General features: G+C 37.5%; 2 protein-coding genes and 1 pseudogene across 3 annotated transcripts in view; 2 read left to right on the top strand and 1 right to left on the bottom strand.

Moving 5' to 3' along the window:
* Positions 1 to 1,756: 1,756 nt before the first annotated feature.
* LOC145590692 (uncharacterized) lies at positions 1,757 to 5,198 on the top strand. Its single transcript, XM_081647099.1, has 3 exons — positions 1,757 to 2,120; positions 3,922 to 4,063; positions 4,756 to 5,198. The coding sequence occupies exons 1-3, from the start codon at positions 1,828 to 1,830 to the stop codon at positions 4,837 to 4,839; spliced, it is 519 nt and encodes a 172-aa protein (XP_081503225.1). The 5' UTR covers positions 1,757 to 1,827; the 3' UTR covers positions 4,840 to 5,198.
* Positions 4,920 to 9,507, top strand: LOC145577820 (receptor-like protein 6). Its single transcript, XM_081635259.1, has 3 exons — positions 4,920 to 5,006; positions 5,132 to 5,293; positions 6,100 to 9,507. Exons 1-3 carry the CDS (start codon positions 4,920 to 4,922, stop codon positions 9,079 to 9,081), a joined length of 3,231 nt encoding a protein of 1,076 aa, XP_081491385.1. The 3' UTR covers positions 9,082 to 9,507.
* Positions 9,508 to 11,383: 1,876 nt separating this feature from the next.
* LOC145590684 (uncharacterized) overlaps positions 11,384 to 14,320 on the bottom strand; it is a 4,619-nt pseudogene continuing 1,682 nt past the window's right edge. The window contains exon 2 of the transcript XR_014102128.1: positions 11,384 to 14,320. This exon is cut by the window's right edge and continues 1,121 nt beyond it. The product of XR_014102128.1 is annotated as an uncharacterized LOC145590684 (transcript).

Below are 14,320 nucleotides of genomic sequence, written 5' to 3'. Positions count from 1 at the left end.
ATATTTGGTATGTCGTTTTGGCACTCAGAGGGGGACAAGCAATGAAGTGGTGAGTTTGGATGGAAAGGATTTGACCATGAGTGAATGTTTTAAGTACCTAGGGTCGATCATCCAGAAGAATGGTGACATTGATCAAGACGTGACCCACAGGATTAAGTCAGGGTGGCTTAAATGGAGAGCGGCCACGGGAGTGTTATGCGACCGCAGCATTCCCTTAAAGTTGAAGGGAAAATTCTACAGGACTGCCATAAGACCAGTGTTGCTCTATGGTACAGAATGTTGGGCTTCTAAGAAAGAGCATATTAAAAAGATGGAGGTTACGGAAATGCGCATGTTAAGGTGGATGTGTGGAAACACTTTAAGAGATAGAATCAGAAATGAGGTTATTCGCAAGAAAGTAGGTGTGGCGGGCATTGTAGATAAATTAAGGGAAAATCGTCTGCGTTGGTTTGGACATGTAAGACGGAGACCCGAGGGTGCACCGGTGCGAAGAGTGGAAGAGTGGGACCATGGAGGGATTAAACGAGGAAGAGGGAGACCAAAGATGACTTGGTTGGAAGGAGTGAGGAAGGATATGAAGTGCATGGATTTACGTGAGGATGAAGTTTTGGATCGTAAGGGATGGAGGAGAAAGATTTATGTTGATGACTACACGGAATAATCAAATTTGGTTCATGTTAGCCGACCCCACTTTTGGGATTAAGGCTTTGATTGATTGATTGATTGATTGATTGATTTGGCTTAATTTGGCTATGAAGTCGCCACAAATGGTAGTGGATATGTTAGTGGAGACGAAAGGTGTGGGAAATGGTGGTGTCATAGGATGATGGGTGAGGATGAAGAAGATGTAGGTGGACAAAAGCTCACGCTCCTTCAACGGAGTTGGCTGAAATGTAAGAGGAAAAAATGACGAAGATGAAGGTAGATGGGAAGAGGAGGAAGACGAAAAGTTAACGGTGTTGATTTAATAATAAAAAAAAATGTACTATGTATAAAATATCGATGAATGTACTTATACTTACATTCATGTCATTGATTAACCATCTCACGTTTCTCAATTGAGAAACCGAGGCTCCTTCATTAATCAAGTCGAGATGGACATAAACAAGACTAATTCATTGAGTTTTGGGGTACCTTTGTAATTTAGGAAAACATAATGAATGTAATGACATAATATTAGTAAAAGTCTAAAAATGATAGAAACATTAAAAAAAAGACAATTTTGGGTAGGCATTACCAATACTAAACAAAGCTTTATTCTAAAATTACAGTAATACGACCTAGAACATTAACAAAAATGACATATATAATACTTACAAAGTTACAAGCATTAAAGATATTCAAAGGTGATTAGTTTTGGATTATAAGACGTACTAGGGACATGTTATATTAAGGGCATATAGTAAGAGGCCTAAGAGGAAAATGTATCTACACAAGCTTATATGTGTACATTACTTTGAATACACCAAATACCCCTAAAGGCCTAAATACACCAAATGTTATGCCTAATGAAAATGAACTTGATATTCAAAATCTAGAGAGAAATCAAGAGAAAAACTATGGAATGAGACAAACATAGAAGAAGAGAAAGTCCCAAATAATCGATTTGATAAACAAAATTTATTTATCAAATTGTAAAATTGTACTCCGTAAGTAAATAAAACAACATAAATGAACACGTTAAAACGGTAATACCGATCAATCTTAAGGGGATAGACTAGAGTATACTCCGTAATTATTTTAGAGGCGTGGGCGCGTGGCTGCGTGGGCACTTTGTATATTGGGAATTCGAGTGACCAAAGATAATCTTGAATATAGAGCTTAAAAATGGCTGCTCTTCCACTAATTTCTCTCTCTCATCCCTTACAAACTCATCTTCTTCACTTGCCCTCAACAAAATCCCAGCTTTATAATCAAATTTCATGCCCAAAATTGTCATTGGGTGCTCTTCAATCTGTTAAATTCCGCAGTAAAACTAGGAAATTGAGAAGCAAGTCCAATGACCCAGGTGAGGTTGATCGTATGTTCAAGGATGAAAATGGCGTCGTTAATGATATGGAAGGTTACCTCAATTCTCTCTCCCTCGAATATGATTCTGTTTGGGACACCAAACCCTCTTGGTATTATTTCTATTTGTAACCCACCTTTTTAATTTTTGATTAAATTTTTGACAGCTGCAATTTCTTTGATTTGTTTATAATTACTCAATTTTTAGTTTTTTTTTTTTTTTTTTTTTTTTTTTTTTTTTTTTTTTTTTTTTTTGTTGCAATTAGTATATAACTAGTTAATTTTCCTTGTTTTGCTGAAAAAATCATTGCTTTGTGTTAAATAGCTTAATTAAGTGAATGTCAATTGTTGTCATTGAGCACTTTTTCTTGTTTGTTTGATGAACTTGTGGAATTGTTTGTTACTGTATATTTTAGCATTCATATTTGATTATACAAGAATGTACCATATACTTGTATACTATATACACTGTTTAGTACTGAAAATATGAAATGCCATTTAAGAGGCTCTCTTCTCATACATTGTTGAGTGTTGACCAATTAGTTGGAAGAAATATAAAATTATAGTGATCACAGCAGCTCTTCTATACAGTTTGTGAGGGGAGAAACCAGAAAATCGATGCCTGTCGAAACCCACAAGTATGCCTGTCTGGCGTACCAGGAGTAGTTTAGGATTTGTTCAGTATATCTAGTACAAGTATGAGATTTGAGCTTGGATATGAAGAAGGGGTAAAAAGGCTTTAAATGTGTATTGTGCAGCTCGGTTGAATGGTTAGTTCATTAATTGTTTAAAGGAAGATAGGGTGGTAGACCAGTGGTTTCCAATTTGTAGCTTGAAGTCTTTTTGGTTTATTCGAAGTATGATTTGTATGCCCATAGGGTTATTTGAGGATGATAATGGTTTTGGCTTCACACTTTTCCTTGTTTTCCTTTTGGTTTTAAGTGTATTATGCTAAATTGGAGAAAGAATTGCAATAAATTAACGAATCTTTCCAATTTTCCAAATACCTTTGATTCTTTCTATTTACTTCGTATTAAATAGCGAGTTGGGCAAGCAAAGGCCAAACTCTAATGACCTTGAGGAGCCTTCTGGATGGGGAAGGTTACAGTAGTATGTTGGTAGATTGGATGGTGGGCAATTGAAGACATTGCTACTTTTTTTTACTCCTGCTTCACAGACTCACAGCTCCTGAATGAGAACCTTTTGCCGAATCAATAAAAATTGGGGTCCTGATTCTCATTTTTGTCTAGCCTAGGTCTGGAGGATTTAGAACTCTTTGATGGTTATTATGATATACCAAGTATGATTTATCGATCGGGACTCCCTGTTACCATCTTCAGTCTCTTGATTTGCTTGTCAGCCCAAAGGGCCCTATACCATCAATTGTGATCTTTCCATGATTCCATATCACTATAATATGACCCATAGCAAGAGAATTTCTTGTTTCCTTTTTTCAGCCTTTGAGGGAAACTTATTACAAGAGATCAGCTATTAGAATTACTGCAAATATACTCTATGCTTCAGCCTCAGTTGTCCCAGTTATCCATAAGGGAGATGTGATTACTTTGTGTGTGTTGAAATTTACAAGTGATTTGAAGAGTATGCTAGAAAACATGTGGTCTAATCATGCAGCATACCAGTGATTTGAAGAGTTTGCAAGAAAACATCTAGTCTCCATATGAGGATACATTTTGATGTTAATTGTCTTTCAGATGCAGACTAATTACAAGTATACAGCACAACTTTTCAAGTTTGACAAAGAAATAATATGTTACCTTAGTAATTTGAGAATTACATCTTTGATACTGAGCAGTGACCACAAATGTATTATCTTTCTGTTTTTTTGTATTTTTTTAATTTTCGGAATTGTTCAATAATGGTTGACAGATTTTTTTTTCTTCAATTATGTGGTAGGTGTCAGCCATGGACAATAGCCCTGACTGGAGTATTGGTGATTGCATGCAGCTGGTTAGTTCTGCACTCCGTTATTGTTACTGCTTTAGCTTCCTCTGCAATCTTTGCATGGTGGTACATCTTCCTATATTCATACCCTAAGGTTTGAGCTTCCTTCTCTGTTACAACTTCAATATTACATATGGTCAATACTCAATATATACAGTTGGTCCTGTGTTGGTTCAATGAAAGCTGAACATGCTCACCTGTAGACTTTGAATGTCCTCTTTTCAGTCTTTGTTGATGTATGCTGTCAAGTTTTTTGACAGTTGCAATAGACATACAAAGTGAAGCATATTTTTACTGGGTTTGAAGGATCTGTATTCTGTAAACCGAACACCCCAAACTGCTCCATTTTTTTCATTTCCTCTTAGCTATAAAATAGTCAAACTCCAACTAAGGCACAGAGACTGGTTTAGTACTCTGCTGATTGATCGATTAACTTTTCCTACTCAGTGCTTCTTGTACATGAGAAACTCCAAATCTATAACTATAATATGCACGACTTGCAAATCACAACCCTAGTATACCGAGATTGGCCAGATAGCCCACTATGCTCCTTCAAAATTCACTACATACACCTTTAAGTTTTCTGAATTCCCAAATAACCATGTGATATGCAATTTTATGAATTAAGCAACCCTCTCTTTTACACCTCTTATGTGAGGTAAACCAAAATTATAGAAGCCATTGTATTGGATTGAAAACACTTAAGTTTTGGCAAGCTTTGAAGAGGAATCATGTTTATGATTATACGAATACACAATGAAAAACATTATTTTCTTTATCTTTCAGGCATATTCAGAAATGATTGCTGAGCGCAGAAAAAGAGTGAAAAGCGGCACAGAGGACACTTATGGATGGTCAAAGAACCAGTGATTACAGTGGGCATTACTGCAGCAGAAGGGGCACTTTCTTTCTCCCTGCTCTCTATCAAGGCCAGGGGGGTCAAGTAATTGATGGATGAAGTTCCGAATGAGTTGCAACCCTTTGCAAGCCCTTCACATTGGGCTATTGGACACAAGGCAAAACAGAATGCTAGGATGGTCTTCTCCTTGTATGCAAACTTTGCAAATTTAATTTGAGAGATTCGATTTGTATGTGAATAGTTATCATAACCATCCAATTAGGAAATTATCACACCATAACAAATTAACAATTGTGTGTACAGTTGAATTATGTACTTGTAAAATCCAAATTAACATCAAGTGACTTTGCTAGGACAAATTTTCTTGTGGCATCCTTGTATTGGCAGAAATACTTTGTTTGTGATGTTGAACCTGTGCAATTGGTTATTGGCTACATAACTATACATGGGAAGCTTATTAGGGAGGTGAGTTGAATGGAGTAAAATATTGTGTAAGTGGGGTTTGTTGGGAAATTTTAAAAAGTAGGAATATGGAGAATGGGAGGAGAGAAATATAATACTAATAAAAACTAAAAGATGATGTCCGTAGAAAAGTAATGCGCTTTAAAAAAAAAGAAGGAAAATACTCCATTAATAATTTGGGGTGTTACATATTTTATGATTGGCGAAACTTTTCAGCAACTAGATTTTTTTTTTTGTTTGTTTTTTTAACAAAGTGCATATATAAAGAAAGAGCAAAGGAAACAACAGAAAATCACAAGAGAGTACACTACGAAACAGCCCAAGTAAGGCATGTGTAAGCAAACTTCATTCAAGCAGAAATGTTGGACTTGAAGTCAAAACTAGAGATGTACTTGTGCGACCAATTATGTTGGTTGTTGGGAGTTGAAACTACTCATAAATTGTTTTTGAACCATACTATAATATAGAGCTATAAATGTAGTATTCTTACAAATGTAGAATGCACCAGGGAGTAATTAATTTGGTGCGAAGAAAAACAAACAGTCTTACATTCACACACATCATACCAACTACAGATAGATTGTGCATTCAAGCTAAGTTACCATTTACATTTATAAAAGCCACCCTCTTCCTCTCCTGTTACTATGTCAAGAAAAAAGTTTCATCTTACTCACAAAATCAAACATACTGTAACAATCACCATGTGTTTCAGGTTGTCTACTACATACATATCCCTGTTAGTCTTACCTTTAGCAGTACTTGTTATCGATTTCTTCGTGCTTACTAATTCTAACCCCCCTTCCTTGCAGCAATCGAAACCATTGTGCCATGATCACGAGAAGTCTGCTTTGCTTCATTTCAAGCAAAGCTTTCTTCTTAATTGCTCTGCATCATCTTCCACTGTTGCATATCCAAAGGTGAAGTCATGGCATGATGAGTCAAACAATCGTCATTTGGAAAATGCAACTGTAAGTGGTGATTGCTGTAGGTGGGATGGTGTCAAGTGCAATGAGAAGACGGGTCATGTGATTGGCCTCGACCTCAGTAGCAGCTGCCTTTACGGGTCCTTCCCTCGTAACAGCACACTCTTTAGCCTTAGTCATCTCCATGAGCTTGATCTTTCTTATAATAACTTCAACTACTCTCGAATCCCCACTAACATTGGTCGTCTATACAAGCTCACACATCTTAACCTCTTCGACTCAGTTTTCAGTGGTCAAATTCCATCAGATATTTCAAAATTATCCCACCTCTCTTTTCTTGATCTTTCCTTTAGTATCGATCAAAAGTTTAATCTAAAACTTGTTGATATGAGTCTAGAGAAGTTGGTTAATAATTTAACTCGTTTAACCCATCTTTATCTTGACATGGTTGACATATCGTCTGAGGTACCCCTTATCTTAAGCACCCGAACTTCCTTAAAAGCTATTTCCCTCAATTATTGCAATCTATTGGGTGAATTCCCAGCAAATATTTTCCAACTACCAAATCTTGAAGTAGTTTCATTGAATTTCAATCCAAAATTAGGAGGATATCTTCCTGAATTTCATTCTAATAGTCCTCTTCGTATTATAAGTATTGATGCAACAAAATTTTCAGGAGAGTTGCCAGCTTCGCTTGGAAATCTTGTTTCTTTAACTATACTAGACCTACAAGATTGTGAATTCTTTGGAAAAATCCCATCTTCAATAGGTAACTTGACAAACCTCACTATTCTAAACCTCGGTCGCAATTATTTTAGTGGTGATCTCCCTAGTTCTATCATGAATCTAACACGCCTTACTTTCTTAGGTCTATCAAACATGATAAATGTTGGAAATGCTAAAACATTGAAATCTTGGTTGCCTAAGCTAAACTCGCTCACTCAACTACGCCTTAGTAACATGAATTTAGGCAATGACATACTACTTGTTCTATCTAACTTTACTAGACTCACTTCTTTAGATCTTAGTAACAACTTGCTAACATCCTCACTGCCAAGTTGGCTTATGAATCTAACCAAATTAGAAACTTTAGAGCTTTATGGTAATCAGTTAGAAGGTCCAATCCCACCCTCGATTGCTAACCTTGTTAATCTTAAGGCATTATTATTGTCATTTAGGGACTCGGTAGCCAAGTTTGATTCATTTATGAAACTCACAAATCTTCGTGTTTTAGCGTTGTCCGGTATTAGCCTAACATTTTCTCCTGATGTAAGCACCAATTCGTCTCTTTCGAAGTTTGACATTTTGGGTCTTCAATCATGCAACTTGACCGAGTTCCCAAAGTTTCTACATCATCAAGATGAGCTAAAGTTACTATCACTATGGGGAAACAACATCACAGGTGAAATTCCGCAATGGTTTGTGGACACAACTAGAGATAGTCTTGTGTTATTAAACCTTTCTAAAAACCTTTTAACAGGTTTTGAACATCCTGTAGTTTATATCCCATGGGATAATCTGGTGTCCTTAGATCTCAGTGATAATAAGTTGCGAGGGCCTCTTCCAATTCCTCCAAGTTCGATACAACTTTATCAAGTCTCAAATAATGAATTCCATGGAGTGATTCCCAATCAAATATGCCGTGCAACTTCTTTGGTCTACCTCGACTTATCTCAAAACAATCTTATAGGCGAAATTCCAAGTTGCATTGGTCGTCAACTTAGTGGTTCTTTGCAAGTTTTGAACATACGAGCCAATAAATTTGGTGGTGCCATTCCTCAAACGTTCTCAAAATCATGTAAATTAAACATGATTAATTTAAGCCAAAATGAATTTGAAGGCAAGCTCCCAAAGTCATTACTCAATTGTATGTTGCTTGAGGTACTTGATGTCGGAAGAAATCGTATTAATGATACTTTTCCATCATGGTTAGGAAGTCTTCCCAAGTTGCAAGTTCTTGTCCTGAGGTATAACAACTTCTACGGGAAAATAACAACCTCATTGCCTAGTCCGGGTCATAACTTTAATTCGTTGCGTATAATTGACGTGTCTTATAATTTTTTTACTGGTAAATTGCCATCTAGGTATGTTCAAAGTTTGGTTGCAATGACAGTTTCAAATGAAAACTTGTCAAACTCATCCAACTCCGTTTTTAGATTAAATTTTAGGTTCAATGGCAGTGGCTATGCATTTTACGACGAGGCTTACAATTATGTTATCACCATCACACATAAGGGAAGCGAAACATTTTACACAAAGATATTGACTGTAGTGCGAGTAATTGATATTTCAAGCAATAAGTTCACTGGTAGAATTCCTAAGGTCATTGGGGATCTTGGAGGACTGCAAGCTCTTAATTTATCCAACAACAATCTTGTTGGTGGCATCCCATCTTCTCTAGCAAACATTACAAACCTCGAGTCTTTAGACCTCTCTCAAAACATGCTTTCAAGAGTGATCCCTCGAGAGTTGACAAGGCTAACCTTTCTTGGGATCTTCAATGTCTCACACAATCGCCTTGTTGGACCAATACCTCAAGGAGCACAATTCAATACTTTTGACAACAGCTCTTTTGCTGGGAACTTGGCATTGTGCGGAGCTCCGTTGTCTCAGAAGTGCGAGAAAGACTCCATGCCATCACCACCACCACCACAACAGTTGACAAATGATGAGATGATTGAAGAGGACACAAAGTTGATTGATTGGATCATTAGATCATTGGGGTGTGTAAGTGGGTTTATAATAGGCTACGTCATTGGGAAAATCTATGTAACTGATCGACATCATGTTTGGTTTGTTGAGACTTTTGGAAGCAAAGGAAGGTCAAAGACAAGAGCTAAGAGATCACAGAGGCATAGGAGAAGTTAAAGGGAAATTTTTTTGAGTTGATACTTGTGTTAATTTGCTTCCCAGTTTCTAGTATTGTTGCTTATGTTCAGCGTTTTAGCAAGGATTACCTGTAATATTTGGCTGTATGAATACAATAACACCCTTGTGAGATGAGATATTATTATACAGTATTTTTTATACTTTTAATCCAATGCTTTTTTTTTTTTTTTTTTTTTTTTTTTTTTTTTTTTTTCCTTCTTCTCATTATTTGATGTTCATTTTTCATTAAAATTCTTAGGGATAAAATATAGAGAAACATGGATGGCTTTGTGGTTTCAAAGCTCGAGTTTGATTTAGCTGTAAAGACTTGATCACTTAAGCTTTCTTGAATATTTCATGTCTTTCCTGCAAACTTATTATTCAGCTCATATATTCGAATGTTATTACAAATCAGCTAGCAGGCTCTAATCTTCATTGATTAGCTAGCAGCCTGGCAGATCAAACCCAACTGATAAGGTACCAGGTCTGTTTTCAATAATCTCAAAAGCTACCATCAGATATAACCAACTAATAACAGCATTTTAAGATAAGCAGATTTTCTTTCCCGCTATCTATTCAGCATGGCTAAATATACAAGAACAGAGGACTATAAGCTGAAAATTGCATAACAGATAACTTTTGAAATTAAGAGCCTAAATCTGAAATCATGAAAACCCTGCTGAATTGTTGTTTGTAATACAAAGTAGTTTACGTCTAGGACTACTGAGGTATCTAATACCATTCAAATAAAATCACATGAAACATCTAACAAATAACAAATTAGAGAGATCATGGAGGGATGGATAAATCAACAATAAGACTTTGACAGAAGAAAGGAGGTAGAATGGTATATGATCTGTAAAAAATGGTACTTGGATAAAACTTATATGATCAACTATTTCATTGTCAGGTCAAAACGGTTCATCACAAGAAATGAAGAGTAGCCTCAATGTCAAATTTACAATTTCTGTACTACCAAAATGGAAAGAGAACTTCCAAAGTTAATCAACCAACAAATGGAATCAAATATGGTCAAAATCAAAACATGAGACAAGAAATGTATCTCTAGGATCAAAACCCTATGGCTCCATCTATAACAAAAAAAATAAAAAAAAGACTCAAGAGTTCAGAAAGCTGGCAAAAATCTTAAAATTAAGGGAGCGTTCATATGCAGTTCACATTCAGATAATTGATTACCACTCCTTCATACTCACTTGTATAGAAATATGCTAATAAGCAAGAGACTGCAGGAAAGAACAAATTGTACTCCTCAGATTGTACTACAGTAAGAGACTATTATAGATGTTAAAATTTTCTAGCAATCCTAAAACCCAACTCTGTTTAATTGAATAATTTGGCAATACAAATTTAAAAAACATATATTTAAGGTTTGATTACCGGGATGGCACAGTCCAAGGTCTAATTATACTCGTACTTGTAACTACTCTGTAATGCTGAAAATCGAAGACAAGGAGAAAGAAACATTTAAGGGAAACTGATGGGGTTTCCCAAGTCTCCAAGTTTCAAAATTTGGACTGCAAGTTCACAGTAGAGTTAGGGTAAAATTTGGGATATTTCCGGCCAAAATTCATAATATGACTCAATTGTTAGATACAACGCAAAAAATCACATAAATCTCTGCATTTAATCAACGTAAATTGCATAGCAAAAGCCAAAAGGTAGCAACAGAATTATTCGATATAAGATAACCTGAGTGATTAGAAAAATAGTCCAATAATCCACAAAGAACCCTTAATTGATTATATTGACAACTACATGAAACACTTTGTGAAACAAAACCCTAGATTATCAGATTAATACTCCATGGAGAAGGAAAAAAAATTTACCTTAGAAGAAGTAACTTCAATGGATGAAGCTCAGAGAACGCTTCAATGAGAAACTCGGAGTTCACTATCCCTAAGCAAAATAGTTGGAAGTTTCCCACTTTTTAAGAGGTAAGGATTAATGTTTAAGTCGATGAGCAACACAGTTCTCCCACAGCCCCCCTACTCCTCAAGGTGGATCTCACTTATTTGGCTGCCATGAATGTCCACTTGAAACCGAATACAATACTGCCCCCACCAGTATTAAGTGTTCGTTTACTAATTTAAATATGTTAATCCTAGATAGAGGAAGCAGGAAGTATAACATGACTTGTTCATTTCCGGAGGACAGATAATTAGTGCTTTGAAGGGGAAATATGCAGAGTAGTGATCACAGCAAACTAATTAGAAACGACAGAAAAGAAAAAAGCAATTAAGACTAAACAAAAACGAAGTAAAATTATGTAGGGATAAAAATAAGTAGTAGTTTAGATTATCAACAGGGCAACAGTTTACATTAACATAGGTCAAGTAGCAATGTAGCATAGGACATTATATAACAAATCTGACCTGCATCATCTAACTTTACACAAACATCAGCAACTCAGGTCTACTATAGACGTTCTCTCCTTCATCCTCCAGGGTGGGGTAAGCTGCAACGAGAGCATCCTGTGCTCCAATATAAAGAGAATTGTAGATCTTCCAGTAGACTTCTCTGACCTTCCTTGCTAGGTGGAACAGACCCTGAAAACAATAGTTCAGCACTGCAGCAGCACCCAAAGCAACTCTCATCCATTCAATAGCCTCTGTAACAGCGTTTGATGACGTGAGGTGAGGTTTCGAAGATATTAGGCCACACATAATTCATAAGGTGCACCAATGCATCTTCACAGCCTAATACTGCAACACCAAGGGCCATGTGTTTCACAGCAGATGCTGCTGTCTGCCTGTGAACCAGGTCCCGGTCCATAAGAGCATCTTCAAGGAGAGGTGTAACAGCATAGATATAATCCTTCCCCATTTCACCGATATACTCGAAGAGGAAAGAGAGAGATTTCAGAACACCATTCTGCACGTTAAGCTCTGGAACACGATATTCATTCATGAGTGCTGGCAAAACAGTAAAAGGTGAACAAGTTTCTGCAACAATTGCAATAGCCACGGTTGTGCAGACACGGTTCTGACGCTCTTGAACCTTAAGATTGTTCAGAAGAGTAGCCAAGACATCTTGAGGTCCGATAGCTTTGGCAATGTACCCAAAGGTGTTAACAGTGGCTCTTCGAATTCCTTTCTTGTGAGCCTTGAGCATCTCCAGAAGCTCAAAGCATATCCTCATCCATTCTCTCGCAGGAACTAATTCTGCTCCACGGTCTGCAATACGTCCCACAAGATCAATGCAGTTCTCCTGCACTTTCTCATGCCTGTTTTTCAATATAGGAGTTAATCTTGGGAGCAGAACTTTAATTGGAGGAGTCATCTTAGTCATACCAATGACATTAACAATGGCTTTGAGTGCTCCCAGGATTGAACCCAGAACTTCAGGATACTCCTCTCCAAGGTACTCATACAAAACCCACCCAGGTGACCCATAAGCTGCTCCTCTCCACACTGTTTCATAACCACAGCAATTCGGGAGATCAAATCAGCAGCCTGCTGCCTTACTTTAGCACTCTTGTTATTCAAACGCCACTTAATTGTACCACATATCTGAGGGAGATAAGGTTTGACCCTTTGGCCAAGAGCATTAACCACAGCACCAAAACCATTAAGCATCACATTGGCATCATCACTAGTTTGCTCTTGGAAAGCATAGAGAATACCGTCAATCAGAAGCTCCTCCAAACGAGCATTAATATCAGATGCCCCTAAGTTGGTCACCACTTTCTCTATCGTCTCCATGACCATATGCCTATAAGGTTCACTCTCATCTTTTAGATCCTCCACTATCCTACCCACTATGTCAGCAACACCGACCTTGTTAGCTATCTCTACAGTAGTCTCCACAAGTTGCTTGTAGTTTCTCCTGTCCAAAGCCATTCTCCTAACCCAGAAGTGCTTAAAGAACTCTGGAAGAATATCACTTCTAATATAGTCAGCCTCTACACCTTCGGTGCTAACACATTGTTTAACCACTTTCAGAACAATCTTCTTCATTTCTTCATCTGGTGACTGAAACTCTCGAATCAAAATAAACATGACTTCTTTTGTATAGTAGCTAGCATATAGAGCATCCATCAGTGGAATAATAAATCCAATGGCCTTCAGGAATGCAGCCAAGACCTTTCCACGGTGTGATCTGATACCTTTCCACAAAGGTTTCAACACAGAGTCAAAACTCTCAATACCAGATGGAGCTGAAGCCTCAGCAAGAGCTGCCAGAGATAGAGCGGTAATTGTTCTGACCTTCTGATTCTCATCATCGAGACCATGTTCGATAATCTCCACCAAAGATCTCAAGTGTGGCAGCACAGCACAACCAATCAAAATGGCTATCTGTTGAACAATTTTAATACCTGTGTGCCTGGCTTGCCATGACTTCTTACTTTGACACACGGCCTTCAGGAATGGCAGTAGAGCAGGAATACCTAGGGCTGAAGCCACAACACTAAAAGCCCTAGCAGTCATATTCCTCACATACTCATCGATATTGTCAATATCTGGTCTCATGGCAGCAATCATAGTAGCCAATCCAGCAGCTTTGCTCAAGTTTGAAATAATCTCTCTCCCTTCAACACGTGCATAGTAGTCTTCATCAATCAAGAGTGGCTCAATAACCACAAGAATCTTGTGCACAAAAGGTCGAACCAACTCATCAAGCTTGTAAAGCACCCTGTCAATAACTTTCACCAGAAGGTGGCGTTCTTGGTCCTCCAGTGTTGGCTGCATAAGCAAAGGCAAAATCTGGTTGAATAGAGGGCCAGCAACAAATTCTCTGGCCTTGTTAGTGAGTTGCCATAATGCAGTCTTTCTCTGGGGAGGGGTACCATTTTTCACTTTAAGTAACAATTTCATAATCTTTCTTTCCTTTTGCTCCTCAGGTGATAGCTCTTCCTCATTTTCTTCATTCAATAAGACTCCAAAATGCTGATAATCCTCTGGTTTCATAAACGGCAACCCATTAGCAGGCTCCTTCCCTACATCAAACTGCTGATTCCTGTCTTCCACTGGTATTTGATAAAGCGGAGTACCCATTGGAGTGGGCGTGGCAAGGAGCTTTCTTGCTGGGGTTCTAATGGGCACATATGAAGCTGGAGGATCCAAAATCTTATAACCTTCTGATGGGAATATGGCATCAAGCTCTTCATCAGTCAAAGGTCTGTTCCTCTCCTCAATATCCTTCTCCCACTTCATTAGGTTATATTGTTCAGGAGTCATGGGACCCCGCAAATTAATCTGCCCAGGAGTAGGTGTAGCCA

This window comes from Chenopodium album, chromosome 2, assembly GCF_948465745.1.
Source record: "Chenopodium album chromosome 2, dcCheAlbu1.1, whole genome shotgun sequence".
NCBI lineage: Eukaryota > Viridiplantae > Streptophyta > Magnoliopsida > Caryophyllales > Amaranthaceae > Chenopodium > Chenopodium album.
Note: the sequence above shows the minus strand (reverse complement) of the source record. Positions and strands in the feature narration are given on the sequence as shown.